The 23,062-nt window shown below is 42.5% G+C and overlaps 1 protein-coding gene across 5 annotated transcripts in view; it reads right to left on the bottom strand.

Moving 5' to 3' along the window:
- LOC124142135 (multiple epidermal growth factor-like domains protein 10) overlaps positions 1-23,062 on the bottom strand; it is a 38,268-nt gene that overhangs the window by 11,650 nt on the left and 3,556 nt on the right. For 4 of the 5 annotated variants that reach the window (XM_046510444.2, XM_048400278.1, XM_046510437.2 and 1 more), the window contains exons 2-10: positions 14,959-15,198; positions 14,399-14,567; positions 12,241-12,365; positions 10,987-11,140; positions 9,355-9,467; positions 8,129-8,260; positions 7,887-8,024; positions 6,592-6,726; positions 6,056-6,190 (exon numbers count right to left, since the gene is read on the bottom strand). In XM_046510444.2, coding sequence (XP_046366400.2) covers positions 6,056-6,190; positions 6,592-6,726; positions 7,887-8,024; positions 8,129-8,260; positions 9,355-9,467; positions 10,987-11,140; positions 12,241-12,365; positions 14,399-14,567; positions 14,959-15,198 — 1,341 coding nt within the window. The remainder of the gene's footprint in view (positions 1-6,055; positions 6,191-6,591; positions 6,727-7,886; positions 8,025-8,128; positions 8,261-9,354; positions 9,468-10,986; positions 11,141-12,240; positions 12,366-14,398; positions 14,568-14,958; positions 15,199-23,062) is intronic. The other variant, XM_048400277.1, reaches the window with a different exon arrangement.

The raw sequence follows: 23,062 nt of genomic DNA on the forward strand, positions 1-23,062 counted from the left end.
GGACAGAGTCATCAACAGGTGAGGTTCATGGATACCCTTTAGCACCACCTAAGAAAAAATAAATCTCTCCCCTTCTCTATAAAAAGGCCATTCATGTAGGAAGTGGCATCAGTCTGAGAGAAATGAAGTGACAGACCAAGACGCGACAGCGCATTCTTCCCTCTGCTGCTGCTGAAGGGAAACAAAACAAAGGATTTCCTACTTCCCTTTGGACGGCCTGGTTGGAAAAAACTTACTTTCATCCTGAACATCCTACAAGTTTTGGAGGCTGGCGACCTTTGTGGAAAGCAGCACGCATCCACGCTAAAGATGCAAGAACCAGTAAAAGCAAGAAGAAAACCATGCCATCGCAAAGTCAAATCAAGCGTTGGTTGCAAACCAAAAGTACCTACACCTTGCACAAACCAGCCAGACGCTCCTTTCTGAGAGACCACTATTGTGTGGGAGGGGTCGATGAACTGTGGCAAGCAGACTTGAGTGACATGATTGCCTTTCAAGATGACAATGAAGGATTCAAATATCTGCTGTGCGTGATCGATGTGTTTTCAAAGATGGCATGGGTGCAACCCCTGAAGGCCAAGAGCAGTTCTGCTTTGACCGAAGGTTTTCAAACCTTGCTGATGCAACAAGCCAAAGATCGACTCCCTGCTCAATTGCAAACGGACAAAGGCAGAGAATTTGTCAACCGTCCTTTCCAGGCTCTCATGACGAAGCATGGCATTCATTTCTACACCAGTCAAAATCCTGAAATGAAAGCATCCGTGGTGGAACGGTTTCAAAGGACTCTGAAAAATAAAATGTGGCGATACTTTACACAGCATGGGACCAGACACTATTTGAAAGTCTTACCCCAGTTGATCAAGTCGTACAACCGTCGTGTGCATCGGACCATTGGCCAGCGACCTGTGGACGTCCTCCCAAGAGATCCCCTGTCAGAAATTCGTGTGTTAGACTACATGGAGGAAAAACAACAACAACAACAGCTTCAGCGCAAAAAGAAAATAACAACACAAAGACCGTCGTCCCCCAAGACAAGATCCCCCTCTCTTTTACTGTACGTCTGAACAAAACCAAAGGCACCTTTGAGAAAGGTTATCTCCCCAATTGGACCACTGAACTGTTTACGGTGGATCAGTTGGTGACTGGGAGAACACCTCCTGTGTATCGGATCAAAGATGATCATGGTGAAGTCCTCCAAGGAACTTTTTACCCTGAAGAAATACAACCCATCTTGAAAACAGACGATGTGTATGCCGTGGATCGCGTGCTGAAAAGACGTCCAGGACCGAAACAGGGTCAAGAAGAGGTCTTGGTGAAATGGACTGGCTACCCTGCTAGTTTTTAATTCGTGGATCCCTGCAGATCATTTACAGATAAAATAAGGAGCATGCTGTCTCTCAGACTCATTCAGAGGTTGGACACACGCGATGACAGAACCGCCACCACCACCACCACCACCGTCATCACCTCTGCAGAGAAGCCTCTCAGCATCCGTGGGTACCAATGAACCACCCCTTGCTGCTGCACCTCGTCATCACCAGCGCCGACACTCACCTTGGTGTTGTTTTGGCATGACGTTACCCCGCAGTGAAGTCGTGTTTTTTGCTCAGATCATTGTGATATATGGCGTGATCATCATGAGCATGGTACAGTTGGCCTTTGATCACGGAGAGAAACAGTTGTGGACAGCCCTGCTCTCCAGTTGTTTGGGATACATACTTCCACCACCAACCTTGGCCGCCTCACCAGGCATACCCACGACGACCCCGTCCACCAGAAGACTTCAACTTGATACCTCATCCACCCAGAGTTTTCTACCCTAACTCACGTCATCATGGCTGCCACCTTTTTTTCGAAACAAGACTTTTACATGACCCTGCCCAGTGATGCCTCCATGGACATCTATCCAAACAACACCGTCAATGCGTATGAAATCAAGTTGCCTTATCCTCTGCATCTGGACCGTCAACAGTGGGAGGTGGGGGTCAGCGAAGTTCACTTTCCGATGACCTGGTACAACATCGCCCCACCCTTTGACTGGTTTGCGCTGAACCTCAAACTGAAAAAAGACACTCTTGTGTATGAAAGCGCGGGGAGCGCTATACCACACCCACAGTATGGTGTCGTCCATTATGAAAGCAAGAAGATTCCTATCGAGAAAGGCGTCTATTCATCTGAAGATTTGGTGAAAACCCTCAACCGTTTGATTCAGGAACATATTACGGATGTCTTGAAAGAACAGCCCTCAGACAGCGTTCAAAGTGATGGGAGATGGTTTGTCATTGATGTCAAGTATCCCGCAGATAGTCTTCGATTTGACATGCTTGAAGATGGAAAGGTGCGATTCCAAGCCCCTCAAGAAGTAGCAATCAATCATCCTCTCATGGGAAATACTGGTGGACCACTCTATTCCACGGAAGTGATCATGCCAAGTCCACTCTCGAGAATGCTCGGATTTGTTCAACTACCGCTCTTCTGTGAGGAGGACTATAACACCTACACAGAGACGCCCGTTCCCTTGACTGCCTTGGCCCATTGGCAAGTGGGGGCTACTCCCATGACCGGTGGCTATGTGGAAATCACAGGTGACACAAAAGCACATCGTCTGTCAGGATTTGATACTGTGTACATTTACACCAACCTGGTCGAAGATCAAATTGTGGGCAATACGATGGCCCCCTTGCTGATCTACGTGCCTGTGTCAAAGAAGATGATGCAAGACAGTGTGGTGATTAAAAGCCCTCAGCACATTCACTACCTTGGGTTGCGTCATGGTTCCTTTGACGGTATTAAACTCTATATCATGGACGACACATGGAATGACCCGTGCCATTTCAAATGGGGAAAGCCATCGTGACACTTCACTTCAGACGCCTCTACTAACGCAGAAAGCAACATGTTGGGACACGCATTGGCACACCAGATGAATCGAGGACAGTTCGGCCAGCGTGGGAGTGGTATCAAAGTATACAAAGCACGTTATCATCAACGTGGCAGTGCCTTTCCTTAAATCTGCCGGAACATCGGTGCTCAAGATGGGTAAAAAGATCCTGCCTGGGTTGGTGAGTGATGTGGTTGGAGGCAAACGCAAATGGTCAGAGAGTCTGAAATATCGCGGCACAGCAGCCCTGATGGATGTCTTGGAGGAACGTGAGGAGCCGAGACCCCCTAAAAGCCGTAAAGTCGTCCCAACCACCACCACCCACCAGAAACAGCGTAAAAGGAAAAGAAAAACGGTTTGTAGGTCAGTCCTCATCAGACTTTCAACCTGACCAGACGTCCTTCAAGGCAGAGAAAAGGGTGAAACATCCATTATCATGATGCGCCGAGATGCTTGCGAATGTTCAAAGGCCCAGTTGGATCTCTTTACTGTACCCCCTGTGTCCACCTCTGTGCAAGAGGGTCGGTGGATTCGCTATAGTCCCTTGGCACCACCCTCTGTAGCAGGACCACTCCAGTTTAACATTTCCAATCCCGTGAACGCTTACATTGATTTGAAACAGTGCTACCTGAGAGTATGTCTACGTGTGACAAAAGATGATGGCACGGATACCTTTCTAGCGGATAACCCCGTATCGACAGTCAACAATGTGATGCATTCCCTGTTTCGCGAGTGCGGCTGCAAGTGGGACACAATCAGTTGGAGATCACACCCTCCATGGGCACTTACCCTTACAGAGCCTACTTGGAAACCCTTCTGAGTTATGGTACAGGAGCCAAAACATCTCACCTTCGATGTCCTGGTTGGTTCACCGACGATGCTGGTAAAATGGACGTCTTCAATCCTGATGCAGATGCGAACACAAGAAACACAGGTGTCAGAACGCGATGCGATCTTATCGTACCCACCAAAGAAGTGGAACTTACAGGCCGTCTACACTGTGACCTGTTTCTTCAAGACCGTTATCTGCTGGATGGTGTCCCTATGAAACTGGAATTGCTACGAAGTCCCGATGAGTTCTTCTTCATGTGTGCTGCTGATGGTGTCTACAAACTAGCGCTGACCAAAGCCGAATTCTTTGTCCGTCAGCTCAACATCGATCCTGCTGTCTGAGAAACACACGTGTCCAGTCTGAACGCTGGGGTGACTGCCAAGTATCCCCTTTCACGTGTGCATGTGACTGCCCATGACATCCCAAGAGGCGGTAGGGACTTTCACAAGGATCACCTCATCGGTGGCCAATTACCAATACGCGTGGTCCTGGGACTGGTGGACAATAGTGCCTACGTAGGAAGCAAAGAGAAGAATCCGTACAACTTCAAACACAATCATGTCACCATGATGAAGCTCAAAGTCAACGGCCAGGAAGTCCATGGCACGGAAATGAAAAGCGACTTCAGCAACAACAGCGCCCATTTGAAACAAGTCTACATGAATCTGTTCCGAAACACGGGGCAGCTATGGCGACCTGAGACCTGCGAACTGACTCCCAAGGCCTTTACTCAAGGTTACACCTTGTGGGTGGTGGATCTCACCCCAGACCTTGGCGCTGATGAAGGCATCAACTACCCTCGACACACTGGCAAGTTGGGTTTGGAAATCCAGTTTGGACAAGCTCTTGAGGACCCAGTCACCCTCATCTGCTATGAGGAATACGAAAATGTTCTGGAAATAGATCGTTTCGGGAATGCGATGATGGTATAAAAAGAGCAGCGACAGACGGTCATGACACACTTTTTCTCCTCCTACAAGGAACCATGGATGAACCACTCGGGTTGAGCAACTTGGATTTAGAAGCCCTCGTGGCTGATGACGAACCACTTCATGCCATCTACCGGGGCACCCTGGCCAGAGATGACTTCGCCAGACTGGGATGGCAACAGGATGACCCCTTTTACCCCAAAGCCTACGTGATCAACACAGATTTAAGCGATCAACCTGGCACACACTGGGTGAGCATCTATCGTCCAGCTCCTGGATCCGTGGAAATGATGGATAGCTATGGACTGTATTCATTACCCCTGTTCAAAGAGACTTTGAATCGCATGGGTCAGATTCAACAACGATGGAATACACGCCCCTTACAACATGGATACAGCACGTTGTGTGGGGTGTACTGTCTCTACATGCTGACCTATCGCGTACGGGGGTGGACTTTTAATCCAGTGTTACATACGTTGGACTGGAAGGACACCGTCAAGAATGATGCCACGGTATTAGCATGGTTTCATACCAAAGTGTCTACCTCCGTTCCTGTGGATGAGATGCCTGCCTTTCGACTGAGTGCCCAGACGCGTACCCTACATCAAAAGAACCAACCTGCCCTTATTGACCTGACACTTGTTCACTGAACCTACGATCACCTGACTGTCAACATTCCTGATTGAGGAGTGTACATACGTTCACTGCGTTTTAGGAATGTACATACGTTCACTGTCAAAGTGGCAAAAGTTCTTTTTTTTCAAACTGTACATACGTTCACATACGTGTACATACGTTCATGTTCACAAAAGTCACAGGGATGTCCCCCCCCTTATCCTGTGACTTTTATTTTGTTGTGTTGGTTCATGTGAGCGGGGGATTAAAAAAAGTTGAACCCATAGTCGTGTTGTGTTGTCTGTAGGATGAAGAAAAACAAAACAGGATCGCCATCTCACCCAAAAGACAACTTTCCTCCTTTGCTTTGACGACCCTCTCCAACCCCCACACCGTGAACCCACCCCCGCCTCCTCCCTCCCTCCCTCCCTCCATTCACCACCACCACCCCCACGTCTATGTGTAGAACAACAACAACAACAACTAAAGATTTTTGACGCGCTTCTTTCAATGTCGATCCTGTTCACCTTTTACGTGCGCTTCTCCGGGTTTTCCCCTACCTCCCCGGAAACGGAGGTGACGTCATCTTGAATGCGTACGCCACCGGAAACGGATGCGCCGCCATCTTGAATGCGCATGCCACCGGAAACGGATGTGCCGCCATCTTGGATGCGCGCGCAGGACCCATCATGCACTGCTCAGGTCACGTGACCGGAAGTGACGTCACAGAGGTCACGTGATCCTCTCGACCAATCAGAAGCAAGGAGCGGTCCCATACCGATGCCTACAACTTCTTACCTGAATCACATTTGTCTCCAGTCCATCCAGCCTGACATCCAGCGGGACAGACACCTGACACCTTGTCACAGGAAGCACCTCCATAACAGTTACCACAAGAAACACATGGCGCACCGTACGTGTTGGCTGGACATGCTGAAATGTTATCGCGTTTTAAATGATAACGAATAGGCATCATCAAAACCGTACGTGTGAGTGTGTCAGTGTGCTAATGCAATGTCCTTAGCAATATTCCACCATTGGTCCAGCATTTTCACGCACTGAAAAGCCAGTAATGGGCTTCACACATTGTAGTCATGTGAGGATTTTAACCGGGGCCTTAAGCGTGAAGAGCTACATCCACGCTACACCACCGAACCAAAACTGAACAAAAGGCAATATTTGTGGCTATCAAGGGAAGGTGGACTTTATCATCACTTCAACTCACTGCAAATGATGTAAGTAACTGTAGAAAATTAAAAGCTTGATGTTTAAGTTTCTAAATGTAAACATATCGTAACGTTATTATAAGGAACACCTCTGCTTTCTTGATGTACCTGAATCACATTTGTCTCCAGTCCATCCAGGCTGGCATCCAGCGGGACAGACACCTGACACCTTGTCACAGGAAGCACCTCGAAAACAGTTACCACAAGATACGCATGGTGCTCCGTACGTGTTGGCTGGACAAGCTGAAATGTTATCGCGTGTTACTTGATTACTGATAAACATCAGCAAAACTGTATGGGTGAGCACCTCGAAGTGTCGTTGTACAATGTGTGCCACAAGTACCAAAGTTCATTATTGGACAACTATCTTTCGAAATCTAAAACGTCAACGCCAGTGACAATAACTACAGTAAACTACGGTTATAACGAACACGCTTATAACGAACTGACGGATATAGCGAACTTACTTTTTTGTCCCGACTATTTGCTGTAGTTATGCTGTACATATGTTTATAACGAACTACGGTTATAACGAACTAAAATTAGTGGTCCCTTTGAGTTCGTTGTATCCGTAGTTTACTGTAGTCTCGATTATAGACAGAAACATGGATGTAAAAGCCAAATAGCGGTGAAAATTGTATCTATGGATCACTGAAAATCAGGTTTTCGCGAAAAGGGTAAACATACCCTGCCCTACCGGTAACACCCGCCACTCACACAAATGTAAGTGACTGTTGCCTCACGTCGCACAGCAATTCTCCATTATGACTAAGACCATGTCTTCTCAAGTCAATGGTGGTCAAAAAACCTTACCTTTTCAATGTCCTGCCACAGAACACACTTATTGGGTAGCCATGAACATAACAAACTTTAGAGTGTATGGCCGTGACCGAGAATTTGACATTGAATGAAAGATATTTTAAGAACATTCAGCGTTTAATCTCAGGTGTAACTCAAGGTAACAACGAAAATAATAAAGAGTATGCTGTTCTTTGAAAATAATTCACAGTGACCTTGTACTCTTCTCTTTCATAGACAGATTGACCTAACTGGAGGATATGTTGTGAGTGTGTGTCGCGCGTGCGTGTATGTGTACTAGCCATGACTAATACATCTAGTTTTATAGCCACTGGGATACTATGTCGCCATGAGATACATGTACCTACAGTAAGTGCGTGTTGAGTTTTCGTCATACGAACTTTTCTTCAGTCACCTTTGATATGACAATCCAGAGTGTCATAATATTTTCCCAGATATATTATAGAAGATATACTTATAATATATTATCCCGGTGGCGGCAGTCAGATTCTGGCAAACCTCTTAAGCATCAACATTTACATTACATTAAACGTAACAGTCATACGATATGTTCATATGCCTGTGACAAAAAGAATCAATATTACAAGTATCACAGTAATCTCCCATCCAACCAGGCTGGCAACCATCCGGGCATCGTCCGATTAGGTGGTTACAAGAACTTCCGGTCTTGCAGTTTGGACAAGCTGATCCACAGTCATCGCCATATGTTCCCGAATCACAAACTAAAGTATAAAAAATGTTAAAATGATTTTAAACACAAATAACTTCTCGTGTTACCAAACAATGCGATTAATTTCAGGATAACAAACAAACTTGAAGTACAAACCTTGTGTACACGTGTTCCTCTTATAACCAGTCTCACATCCTTCTAGGCACACACCAGTTGTCTTCTCACATATTGTCTTGCACTTCCCACAAGGGTCACAGTTGATTCCGTATTTTCCATCAGGGCAGGGAACTGAGATAAAAAAAAAGCCTTGTTATTCATCCATAATGCGTTTTATGAATAAATCGGTCACCTCTTAGAACACTATACCCTCGCGTTTTCTATAGAATGTATCTCAATTGAGGCCTCAATCACGTGGATTTCAATCCTCGACTGATGCCGGAAGCTGACGTGACGCCATGCTGGACTTTCTTATTGATAATATCTATGTAAACTTTGGGGGAAGACATTTAGGCAAGAAGTAGGCATCCCATGGCACCAATTGTACTCCCTTACTTGAGGATCTATTTCTTTATGCATTAATCGGAATTTCTGCTCGGAGGGCAACGTAAATTTAGCCAAGAAGGTTAACTTAAGCTTCAGGTATATATCGATGATCTGATATCGTTCAATAACCATCAAATAGCCAATTCCCTTCCACTGATTTACCTTCCTGAACTAGAACAAAGGAGACCAGTGTGACCGCCTCATCTGTTTCACAGTTTGATCTATGCATAAGGATTCAGAGTGACAAAACACTCTCCACAAGATAGTAAACTTTCGCTTCATGTCGAGCAATATTCCAACAGCTCCGGCCTTTGGTATTTACTTTCTCAACTTTTGAGATACACTCTTTCCACCACATTTCAAGGAGCGTCAAACGACTCGGGAGTGGTTTGATCAATGTTACAACACTCAAGGCCACAGTAAACCTTTCAAAATGTTTTATGGTAGACATGTTTAGGACATTTCCAAAAATGACGTCCGATGCATTTACCTATTTTGACTACAATATGTTCCCGTGGTTTTCTCAGATGAACAATTGACTTGCCTTTGCATGTGTTTGTGACAGATGCCACCGTTGGGGAAGGATACGCTAACCTGTTGGCGAACAACTGGTATCATCACTATTTGATAGTGATTCATAGACACATGCTCATGATATAGTCGAAATCGTACAATCGACTCTGCTTTTTGCAGAGATTTCTTATGAATATGGAAAGGGCTTTGTCACTTTTCTTCAATTGTGTGAATATACTCATTACAATTACAATATGCGATTCCTTGTGTCTAATGTCTTCGTATATCTTGTGGAACTGTGTATATATTGAAAAACTATACATTACCTGAGGCATTGAAGTTTGGCGAGAAAACGTGGATGCCAGTTGACGCCTGTAAACCGGGTACATTTAAGGTCCAAGAATAGGAGCCAGTATCCGTTGAGACATAAAAAGAATCTCTGACGAAAAGAAAACAAAAAAACTGAAATATACGAATAATACATGCAAAACAGTTAACTATTGGTAATAATAATGTGAATGCATTGATATAAACTGCAGGGTGGTTTTCTTTGAACTTGACAGTAGGGCATTTCACTGTCCGGTACAGCCCAGTATGTGATTGCCAGCTGATTGAAGCTTACTGATAAGCCTAGAGACTATTATTCTATTATCGCTTTATCAAGTCTCTGCAACCAGAAATACTCTCCATGAACGCCCTATGTTGACAGTTATATCATGATTAAAATAATATTACTTAAGTAGTACTCTACACTATACATTCAATGAAGAAACCTATGAGCATATCAAGTATTTAACAGACTAACATATCATTATCAATATTGTACAACAATTCAGGTAACAGTGGTTGGTTGGTTGGTTGGTTGTTTAATGCCGCACAACAGTGGAGTGTATCAAGATAATGACGATAATATCTTCTTGGGACACTCTACACAAGCCAAAAAAGAGCACTTGTCACTACTTCCAAATTCACTAAAATGACAAGTAAAATTGTCACACAGGCAAGCACATTTCCATCGAATGCATATACATGTTGCTCTTGCACGTTTTATTTCCTGAAAGATAAAGATAATCTATCCTGCTTTTGATTTCATTGAAGTTAGGTCAACAGTTGAACTAACAACTACAGTAAACTCAAAGGGACCACTAATATTAGACTATATACAGCATATACACAGCAAATGGCTGAGACCCCCCCCCAAAAAAAAAAAAAAAAAAAAAAAAAAACACTTCGTTGTATGTCAGTTCGTTTTAAGCGTGTTCGTAATAAACGTAGTTTACTGTACAGAGCTTATTTAATCAGGAACACAAAATTCTTGGAGACAACGATACAAAATAAGTGACATCGTTCAGTGATAAAATCGAGCCCCGCCCACTACATTATCAGTCAATCAGAAAACAATAGTCAGCTATGGGGGTTTAAACGCAAAAATAATTGCTTGGATAGCCAATCAATTGACATGAAATCACTTTCAATTAATATTTTTCCTAGTATTGACAATGACTGTGCATTTCGGTGCAACAAAGCTCATACGCAACATGCTGCTCATTGGAAGCGGTTCACAGTGACTATTGTAACGAGCTAAAAGTTAACGCTGCAGACGGCAATATTACAGTATATCACGACGGCCTGTACATCATCGTAGTACGACGACGCGCAACCAGCCACAGAGCATGACCACCCTCACCATATCATTCAAGCCTGATTCAGAACTCCATGTATACGACATTTTACTTCAATGTATCACCCCAGACAGCATTATAAGGAATATATTTTTGACAGGTAAATGTTCAAGGCACACCGTAAGCGATATTGATATATACCGAACATAGCTAATTTAACTAAGCAATTATTAAACTCAAATTGAATATTAACAACGCTCAACAACGTGCTTCAAATCGAAATGGCAACTCATATTTCAGACTGTTAAGTAAAATATGAAAAAGACGTGTACTTACGGTGCTTGCAATGCCGTGAAGAAGATAATGCCATTGAAGTGGGATATAGAGAAGAATTGTTGTCCAGGTTGGATGTATATTGTTTTTCTGTCAGAACCGTCCACTCGAACAGATTCAATAGATCCTGTACCCTCAGTCCAGAACAAGCGACCAACTAGGTGTACAACTCATGTATATCATCACACAGGCAGTGATAAGAAAATGAATTGACATACCATTCTAACAATTTCCCTCCTTGTGATAATAATATAAATATTGCACATTAGCACTCGCCATGAGTTCAACCATATCACAATGAATGGCAAAAACAGTGTATGCCGTAAGGCTGATATGAACGAGACATATGCATTCCCTACCAATTCATCACAGAGGACATTGCCATTTCATATATTATTTTAAACATATAAGGTGTCAAAAATCAAGAAATTGTGGTCAAGTATGGGTTTCCAATATCATGAGTACTCAGCCAGTTGTTGTGACTAAGTGTATGTTGTATAGGGTACTTTTACTGTATTGGGAGTGCTTTAATTTTGCTCAAGGTTCAATCCAACATTCAAAATACTACTGTTCCATGAGTATTCAGCATGTTGTTTTAACTAAGTGAATGTTGTAAACGTTACAGTCAGTGTGTAAAATCAGTCCATGTGTAAAACGTGATCCATTTAGGCAATTTACAAAATGCCTGAAACTTCAGTTTTTTTACAAATTCACTGGCATTTGATAAACAATCCTAAGTTTCATCATGCAGAATTTAGGTTACTTCAATATTCAAAGCATGTATGTGTCAACACATTTTTAACAGACACCGTAAGTGAAACAAACCAAAACAGTATTTCAAGTGTTGTGAAACAACTGAAATTTGACACGTTTTCAAATCCGATTGTGACGTCATAAATATGGCGTCACAAAGCGTTGTGACGTCATGACGTGCAAAACAAAGCTAAACATTGCAAGGCTTGTAAATGTTTTTGGTGAAAATGAGCATATACAGCGCCCTACCATGTTTAAGATTATTATCGGTGTTCCCATAATTCAGATCGGCAGCCCACTAAAAACATTTGATTGAATCCATTCACCTTTAATCAATATCTCAGTCAACAGAAAAGAGTTTGCGTTCAATTTAGAATGTCAAGGTAGAATGGAGACAAGCATACACAATTTCAATGTGGAGCTGCGCGTTTGATTCTAACTCAGTTAAATCTACAGATAACCTGCATTGGAATGGCAGTTTGTTTATTCCCTAAGTATACCCACCATGTTCATCGATAGTGATGTCGTAAGGAGCCTTAAGTCCCGAAATTAGAGTTTTCCTCTGCGCCCCAGTGTAGTCGCACGTCTCTAGCTTCGGCGTGCTTCCCCAGTCTACCCAGTATAGGTTTCTGATACAAAAAAGATGCATTTCGTTTAGGTTAATTTAAAAGCTTTTCCTATATACACTATAATAGCATATTGCATTCAGGAAGTCGAAGAGATTGATCAATGCACACCTTGGTATAACTGAAGTACTGTTCAAACTTGTGGCATACTAATGCCTAACGTTCAACTAAAATATTTACTAAAATTTTACTAAAATTGTCATCCTATTTTTTACCCCTTTCAAATACATATACATAAATGACATATATTGGTTTCCTTCTTTAAACCATCATAGTCACCATCACAATCACCAACATTTCTAGAAGAACCCAGAAATCATTCATACCACCATTAGGACATATTTGCCTTCGGTTTGGCGAATAACATGATCACTAGAATCTCATAAGACATTCCACTCTAATGACATCATTTCCATTTTCCATATCCCAATACAGCACAGTTATGGAACAGAATACTAATAGTATTAATAATTCCTCAAGCTACCTTAATAAGAAAGTCATGCACACTTACGATTGAATGATTTCACTTTCAGTTGTGGGAAATGCATGTCATATGCAGTGTGACTTTAAACGGAAAAACCACTCACTCACTCACTCACTCACTCAAAACATGTAATAACTATTTTCGGTTAAATTACATCACTTCTGGTTTATGAAAACACGTCTAATGAAGTACAGCTTTAAAACAGAGATTACCTTAATAACAAAGTTATAAGCAGTTTTAATTACTTTTTTGCACCATAATTTTCAAACATGTTATTATTATATTCTACAAATTTAGGTTAGGTTACCGTGATAATCTGTTGATATCTTACGAACATTTTAGAAGTTGGTTAGTAAATGAGAAAAGGTACAACCTTAAGAATAACAAATTGTGATTTATTGCAATGGTGTATGTGTAATTGACGAAAGTCACAATTGAGTAATAACTACATAGTACGGGTAATTTAGGCAATTGTTGTCATGAATAGGGCTATTTGTTATTTTTACCGTACATCTTGCTTCATCCAGTTATCTGTGTGCTACTTGTTATATATTTCCTATTGTTGTTAATGGTAATCTGCCGCTTATCGCAAGATGTCAGGCATATATACTTCTCTTCACTTGGATGTAGTCACTCGAGCTTGATAAGGTGTAAGAATCTACATCTGAACGTCGTTATATGCAATAAACCAGAGGTTGTTATCCATAAATGACAGTTGTACGGGGGGATTTTGAGGGGGGGGATATCATACGATTTCCACCAAACGCCATGCACAAATATCTGCAGACAAATGCATTAAGTGAAATGGCAATCCTTATTTACGAATCAGCTTCATGGTGACCTTGAAAATATACGTTCATTCACGACATCGATATCGGACCCCTTATAACATTACCACGTTCGTTGACCTATAGTAAATCTTTCTCGAGGTTTTTTAGGCTTGAGGGTGGCATTGGACCTTGACGTGTTTGATCAAAGTGTCAAAAATATGTCCCAAGGTTAAAACGGAGAAATCTCTGAGGTGCCCAAGCTCTGCATTGTTCCAAAAAAGATACAGCATCTGCTACTAATTGAAAGTAACCTATTACTGCTATATACGATTGGCATCATTTGCCACCCATAAGTATTCAAAAATGTAATAACACAAGACTTGCAAAATATCTTCAGAACAAAAGATATGTAAATGAAATGGCAAGCAATGCTTTACGAATGACCTTCACGGTGACATTGACCTTGTGCATAAATCATTCAGGAACGTATTGGATATACGGCCCGCCACTAGGATATCATGTACCAAGATTCATTGACCAGTAAATCCAGTTCAAGTGAGGGGGTAACAAATTCCTTTTTATTTCGTATGACCTTGAGGGTGACCTTGACTCTTGACTCTTGACTGATCAAAGAATTTCCAAGAGCTATAAAGAAGATATCCCTGAGATGCCCCAGCACCGCATGGTTTCACAATGGCGGTCCAATCCAGTTGAAATCTTACAACATATAAAAATAATTACACATTTACACTGGGCTGCTTTAATTATTCAATCGTACTGACCTGTTTTTAGTATCAGCAACAATCCCTCTGGGTTTGTCGAGATCAGTGTTAACAATCACTGTAGGCTGTAAACTGTCCATCTCGATCCTCACAATACGATTATTACCATCATCTGTGATGAAGACTTGCCGGGTTGTGCTGTCCAGTGTTAATCCTTCGTATTGTGATTCTACCAAGTACAGGAAATAAGGTACATGTCACATGTAATATGCCTACTGCTTTGTCCAAGAGATAAATTCAATTGCGTCAGATGTGAGCGCATTTGTCCTAGCTACCTATTCATGATGACCATTGCCTGAAATACCCGTACCATGTAGTCATACCTCAATTGTGACAGTCATCAATTACACACACAAAAATGCTAATCCCTAAATGAGTGTGCTAGTTGTTAATCCTGTTCCCCATCTGCATTCAGACACCCCACACTTTCCAGTGTAACTGTGTCATCCTAAAACTGTTGAGTATAATAATATGTTGTCCCAGCGCAATCGCATAATATGAATTCAAAGCCTTCAAGAGGGTAATCTATGTTTGTACAAACTAATTTATTTTGTACTCACTCAGCGCTGCAACAACTTTTGATGCTGTTCCATCGATATTCACCTTCCTCAAAGTTTGTGTGCCAATGTCCGTCCAGTATATGTCCCGTGTCTCCACGTCAAAATCTATGGCCACCGGTGAAGATATAGGTTTACCGGTCCTCTGTGTTGAGTTCATGTGGTGAATATATATTTCAAACAATGTTCCTTGTTGACCAGGCAGGCCCGAATCAGCCAAAAGCACCACAAGTTCTGGAGTCCCTGAAATAGTTTGAAAAGAAATTGTCAGCAAAAATGTGAGACAAATAATCATATTTAAAAAAGAGGTTGTGTATTCTGTATCCACCCTGTTATGTTGCTTGGGGCATGGGTGGCCTTCTCGTCTCAGGATCCAACGATTGTGGGCTCGAATCCCAGATAAAACAGATTATCATCCCATGCTTGTCAGCATCATTCCCGTGCACGTGGGGTTCATCAGAGAAAAAATCAACGACCATTGTTTTTTTCCGCTGATTGGTTCAAAATCGTGTTAAATGGTATTCAAATCTCGGATATCTTCTCTGCGATTCCAGGCCAAGGAACTGTTCTTGGTAGATACATGTATTAAGTGCTATCTGTTTGAAAGGACAGGGTAGCATAAGGGTCATTTTTGTCACATAGAATATTTTTAAGTTTTGAAATATTGATATGTTAATTATCAGATATCTTGAAACTATCTAATAACAATATAACAACTATCCTTGTTTTTTTCTTGCACTTGCAAGATTTGGACAGGATCAGAAGTTAACAAGGTCGATTTTGGAAATTCAAGAGAAATAATGTAGCCAAGTCTGTAACTGTAAGATGAAGTGTTCAGCTTATGTTTGTACTGGTTTGTTTTTGTCAAGACTTGCTTGTAGTAAACAAAAATGTCGGCGATATTATGTTTGAGGTGTAACTACAGATAAATACAACAATGTATGGCAATGAAGTAAGTGATTTATGTGGCAGAAGAAATCAAGTTCCCAAACACAACATTGTGACAGTCATGAGCACGTGACCTTGGAAAGCACGTGCAAGGGGTGGTATCCCAGATTTACCATTGTCATTCAGACTCGGTTGTGAGCAGACAAATATTGTTTCCTTGGAACCAAACTCTCAAATACACTTTATCAAACACATTTAATCATTAAGGAACAGCATTGATCATGCAACGTTTGCAACGTGCTGCACGTTTACGTGCATGTTACAGGTGGGCACACGTCAGAAGATTATGGGCCCCATACCAACAAACACATAACGTCGATGATGACGTCCACGTGTCATCCCACAACTTACTACACTTGATTTGAATCAGAGGTGTCAGTGGTGTAAGGAAAGTCAGCACTGGGGTTATCGACGTTGGGCTGAATGGAGGTTCACTCTCGACTGCCATAGCCGAATGAATCGAGTTTGGAGACGTCCTAATGAGCGTTTTATGGACGTTAACGTCCGAGAGCATGATCGTTTTGGGATTGGGTTCATAATCGTATGGGGTAAGTCAGTGAGTATGGTTTTACGCCGCTTTTAGCAATATTCCAGCAATATCACTGCGGGGGACGCTAGAAATGGGCTTCACACACTGTGCCCATGTCGGGAATCGAACCCGGGTCTTCGGCGTGACGAGCGGACGCTTTAACCACTAGGCTACCCGACAGTCCCCATAACCGTATGGGGGTGGTATCACAATGACTGACCGAAATGCGCGGTCCATATTGTCCATGGCAGAGTCATAGGTCCATACCATCAGGACAACATCATTGTGTCATTTACATAACATGTTGGGCAACGTTTCATCTTTCAAGATGATCATGCACGTGCTGATCGTACCAGGATTGTGACCCAAGTCCTCCAACAGCAAAACATCCATGTCATGCCATGGCCTGCACGGACCTTTCCCCAAGGAACACGTATTGAACGTGATTGGCAGACGTGTACGTCAACGTCAAAATCCACCCACCACTCTCAATGAATTCGGTGTTGCTCTCACTGGTGATTGGAACAACCTGAGTCAAGCTGACATTGGCCTTCTCATCAGAAGCATGCCTCGAAACATTCGTGCATGTCTGGCTAACAAAGGTGGTTTTCCCTATATCTTTTCGCGAATCTGATTCGGAATTTCTGCTCGGAATGGCAGAGTCAAAAATGGGTCATTTGGCCAAGAAATTAAGCTTGAGGTATATCGATAATCTGATACCGTTCAATAACAATCAAGCAGTCAATTCCCTTCCACTGATTTAGCCAGCTGAACTAGAATTAAAGGCGACCAGTCAGACGGCCTCATCTGTTTCATATTTAGATCTATGCATAAAGATTCAGAGTGACAAAACACTCTCGACAAGACTGTATGACAAGAGGGATTACTTCAAATTTCCAACAGTCAATTATCCCTTCATGTGATTCGGGCTGGTCAAAAAGTTCTGAGTCTAACAAACAAAACCAACAATTGTGAAAGTGTTATTAATTTTATTTTTCAACATAATCTCCCTGCTTTTCAATACACTTCTCATGTCGATAGTCAAGCGTTTAAATTCCCGCCAGGAAGAAGTTTTCTGAAGCCACCCTGAAAAACACATTCACGGCATCTTTGAGGTCATCGTTGTCGACATGGCGCTTTCCACGAATTTGTTCTTTCAGTTTAGGAAACAGGTGGAAATCACTTGGTGCCAGGTCTGGCGAGTATGGAGTGAGAAAGCTCTTCGTCTTGTCGCACAGCAGCCTTTAATGTGGGAGGAAAACCAGAAGTGATGCAGGTCTTATACATTTACCACTTCAGTGAAACCAACGAGTATGGGTATGGTGCTGACAAACCTAGAAACATAATCGGGGCGAATCGGGATTCGAACCCACAATCGTAGGTTTCTGGTGTGTCCAAGGGACGCAACTCTGCACAGCTTATTGCGGCGCCTTAGACGGCTGGGCCACCCGTGCCCCCGAGAGGTATGAGCAGGGGCATTGTCATGAAGTAGTAGAACTCCAGCAGTCAGCATACCTCGCCGCTTATTTTTGATGGAATTTCTCAGGCGAAAGAAAATCAGTAGACACCGGTTATCGTCTTTTGACTTTCTGAGTAATCAACAAGTATCACACCCTTTGCATCACAGAATACAGTGGCCATAACTTTCTTCACTGATCTTGAAGACTTGAATGTCTTTGGTGCCATTCGATGGATTGACTTTTTGACTCGGGATCATAGTGGTAGACCCATGTTTCATCACCTGTTACTGATCTCTTTTTTTAATTTGACGAAATCCTCCTCAATTAGCTCTAAATTTTCTCTTGCAATGTCAGGTTAGAATTTAGAAACTTTAGCACCCAACGAGAAGACATTTTATTCATCTGTAAATGTTCGTGAATAATAGTTTCAATGGTTCTATGGCTTAGACCTGTGTCTTTCTCAAGTTCAGCAATGGTAATACGTCTATCTCACAGTAAAACTTTTTCTCTCTCCTTGATTGAATCTTCATTGATGGAAGTTAACAGACGTCCAGACCTAGGGTCATCATCAAAGCTTGTTCTCCCAGCCTTAAACACAGCTGCCCACCGTTTAACAGTGGAAAAGCTAGGGCACGTATCCCAATACACTTATGACAAACGGTCATGAGTTTTTTGTGGAGTACTTTTCTCTAAGGTAAAAAAACTTGAAGACTGCTCGGTACTTTTCCATTTCTGTGTCCATTTGGACCCCTATCACGTTCAACTGGCTGTCACTAGTACACAAACAGCCTCAACAGACTGTTACGTATTGATGGCTTGAGAGTTACCTCCCTTACTGTACGCATATAGGCATGACGTCACTGTGAGCGTCGTCTGATGGCGTTCTAGAAGCAGAGAAGTAAATTCAATGACCAACCACTTCTAGTTGTCATAAGTTTGTAGTGATGAAGTCAAGTAGCATCAAACACTTAACATGGTGTCAGAAGTAAAACTTAGATTGCTATCATAACGTTGGACTGTGTTGAAATTCCCTATTCTGACTGTTTCTGTTCTCTGTCTAACTGACCGCGTGCGTTTCTGATGCATGTCACCTATTTTCGTGATACCGATACGGCGTGGTAAATCTACTGAACTGTGTCATATTTCGTTGTGAAATTTGATATATACTCTGACTGTAAGGGATTTCAACCAGTAATCTAAACTGTTTCTGATATGATCTATGAGAACAACGGTGTTTTCTATCTGAACTGACTGAATACTATTCTGTGTGTAATTGAATCTACGGAAAGCCATTACGCCATATTGCTTGGTTACTGTTTTTGACTGATCATGGCAGAAGGTAATCAGGCTGCACTCTAAGTTGTTCACATACCAGTTAACATTCCACTGCCTACTAGATTAGATCTGAAAGGTGATCTGTCTAGAAATTTCAAGAAATTCAAACGAATGTGGGAAAATTATGAGCTTGCATCTCGCACTAGGACTGATAGTGAGGAATGTGGATCGGCTACCCTATTGACATGTATTGGTCCAGATGTCTTAGACATTGTAGATGGATAAGAATTTGAAAATGAAGCAGATAGACAGAAGGTGGACAAAATACTGGAAAAACTTGAACATTATTGTATAGGGGAAACAAATGAAACTTGGGAAAGATACAATTTCAACAGAAGGGACCAGGAACAATCTGAGTCCATTGATTCTTATGTTGCAGTATTAAGAAATCTTGCAAAGAGTTGCAACTATGGGGATTTAGCGGAGTCATTGACCCGTGACAGGATGGTAATGGGCATCCGCGATAATGCAACAAGAAAGAGATTGTTACAAGCTTCAAAACTGTCTTTAAAGGACTGCATAGATATTTGTAGGTCGCATGACAGTGCGACGAGACGTCTGAAATCACTATCGCAAGCTGAAGATGTTTAGTTTGTTAGTCAAAGGAAACCCAACAAGTCACAGAAACCTAATGCTAAGCAACAGATCAAAACATCTGAACTGCTCAAATGTAAGTTCTGTGGAAAGAGGCATGAGTTTCAAAAGAAAGAATGTCCGGCATGGGGTAAGACTTGTGCAAAATGCAAAAAGAGAAATCACTTTGCTGCTTTGTGTCCTGGAAAGAGCAAAGACAGGGTTCACATGGTGGATAGTGATACTGAAGATAGTGAGTCTGAAGAGTTTGTAATGTCTGTAACTTCTGACTGTGTCAATTCTGTACAAGTTGATGAAATGAACTTGGTCAATCAGAATTACCCCAAAAAGATATTTGCAACATTGGTTGTGAATAGAGAGGAAGTTGAATTTCAACTTGACTGTGGGTCAACTGTTAACATTCTGCCTTCTTCTGCCTTCAGGGATGACAACTTCAGTAAATTTGACACTAATCTGATTTCCACACTGCGAATGTACAACGGTGCTGAGACAAAACCTCTTGGGAAGATACGTGTGTCACTACAAAACCCCAAGAATGGCCGCAGATACAGTGTTGAGTTTCTAATTGTGTCTGAGAAGGGTTGCAAACCAATATTAGGGGCACGAGCTGTTCAACAGATGCACCTGATCACTGTGAACTTTGACAATATTCTGTTGATGGAATCACCCGAGGTGAATCTAACTGCTGACTCTTCACTTGAGCCTGGGAAACTGGAAATGACTGATATCAAACAAAATTATCAGGATTTGTTTGATGGTGAGGGAACTCTGGAAGGCTTTCTACACTTGGAGGTTGACAATACTGTAACCCCAGTACAGTTACCATGTCGCAAGATTCCTGTTGCTGTACAATCTCAGCTGAAATCTGAACCGGAAAGACTGACGGAGCAGAAGATTATTACACCTGTTGACATACCAACAGACTGGGTGTCAGCTTTGGTGGTGGTGCAGAAACCGAGGACAAACAAAATCAGGATCCGTATCGACCCGAAACCGTTAAACAAGGCACTTAAGAGAAACCATTATCCGATAATGACTATAGATGATGTGTTGCCTAAGTTGGCCAAGGCCAAATGTTTCTCTTTGGTGGATGCCAAAAATGGGTTCTGGCATGTTCAGTTGGATGAACAGAGCAGTTACCTGACAACGTTTGAAACTCCCTGGGGTAAGTACCGTTGGCTCCGTATGCCATTTGGCCTCTCACCAGCTCCTGAAGAGTTCCAACGACGACTGAATGTTGCCATATCTGGACTGGATGGTGTTCGTGCGATTCATGACGATATCTTAGTTTACGGCGTGGGAGAAACTGATCAGGATGCTGAGGTCGATCATGACAAGAAATTGATCGCCCTTTTTAATTTTCGAGCGAAGGACATCAAACTGAATGAGTCTAAACTGAAGTTGAAACTGCCAAAAGTGCCCTACCTGGGTCATGTACTCACTGCTGATGGACTCCAAATTGATGAGACCAAGGTTGAGGCTATCAAGAAAATGCCTTCACCTACTGACAAACAAGGTGTGCAACGCATCTTGGGGATGGTCAACTATGTGCAAAAGTTTGTACCCAATCTCTCTGAAATCACCGCTCCACTGAGAGATCTGCTGAAAGGTGAAGTGAACTTTTGATGGGACAACACTGTACATGGACAGTGCTTGGAGAAGATTAAGCACATTCTGTCAGAACCTCCTGTTCTGAAATATTTTGATAATGAAGCTGTCACATATTTCCAATGTGATGCTTCACAAAGTGGCCTTAGGAGCATGTCTTATGCAAGATGGACAACCAGTGGCATATGCATCCCGATCAATGACAAGCACAGAGCAACATTATGCTCAGAAAGAAAAGGAAATGCTTGCAATAGTCTTTGGACTGGAACGTTTTGACCAGTATGTGTATGGACGCAAGGTGACCATAGAGACAGATAACAAACCTTTAGAGTCCATCTTGAGAAAGAGCCTCCTGAGCGCACCTAAAAGGCTGCAACGCATGATGCTACGGTTGCAGAAGTACGACTTTACAGTGGTGTACAAGAAAGGAAGCCTGATGTTCATGGCTGAAATATTAAGTCGTGCGTACTTACCACATGACAGACAATTGATCACTGACGAAGGCCAAGTGTTGATGATAGACATGAGGAGCCCAACAGCTATTGACATTGAGACAATTCAAATGGTCAAGCATTTATCCATATCTCAACAGAGACTAGCTGAACTGAAACAAGCCACAAGTAAAGATACTTGCATGAGCAAGCTGATGCAGCTCATACAGCAAGGCTGGCCACCGTCAAAGGAAGATGTACCACACTCAGTACGTGAGTACTTTACCTTTCGGGACGAACTCTCTATGCAGAATGGCGTAGTATTCAAGGGCGAGCGTGTTGTTGTACCTGCAAGTATTCGTGGCAACATCATGGAGAGAATTCACTCAAGCCACATCGGTGTGTAAGGGTGTATACGACGAGCAAAAGAACTTGTCTACTGGCCGAACATGGGACAGGAGATAATAGATCTTGTAAGCAAGTGTGAAACCTGCAACACCCTACAACAAGACCAAAGCAGGGAGCCTTTGATCAGTCATCATATTCCTACTCGTCCCTGTGAGAAACTGGGATGCGATTTGTTTGAGTTTGATCAGAAAGACTTTTTGATTACTGTGGACTATTATTCCGACTTCTTTGAAGTTGACAGACTGCACAGCAAGAAAGCTCCTGAAATCAACAAGAAGCTCAAGTCACATCTAACTAGACATGGGATTCCAAATCAGATTATCTCCGATAACGGTGCACCGTTCAACTCTGAAGCTTTTTGTAAGTTCTCAGACAACTATGAATTTGAGCATGTTACGTCGTCACCTCGTTACCCACAATCCAACGGGAAAGTTGAAAGCGCGGTGAAGATAGCTAAGAAGCTGATGACAAAGTCACTACATGCCCAAACTGATCCTTACTTAGCTCTCCTGGACTGGCGAAATGTTCCGACAGAGGGAATAGGATTTTCTCCGGTACAGCGACTCTTTAGCAGGAGAACAAAGACCAAACTCCCAACAGCAAGTACACTTTTACAACCAAAGACCGTTGATGGTGTGTCAGACAAGATAGCTTGTAAAAAATCTAAACAAGCTTACTACTTCAATAGAGGCACCAACGAACTTCCTGCTCTGAAGGAGGGAGATGTGGTAAGAGTCAAGCCTACTAAGTTCGACAAACAGTGTAAGGAAGCTGTTATAGAACAACATGTAGAT

The sequence above is a fragment of the Haliotis rufescens genome, unplaced genomic scaffold (genome assembly GCF_023055435.1).
Source record: "Haliotis rufescens isolate VD_foot unplaced genomic scaffold, xgHalRufe1.0.p SCAF_2, whole genome shotgun sequence".
NCBI classification, from domain to species: Eukaryota; Metazoa; Mollusca; class Gastropoda; order Lepetellida; family Haliotidae; genus Haliotis; species Haliotis rufescens.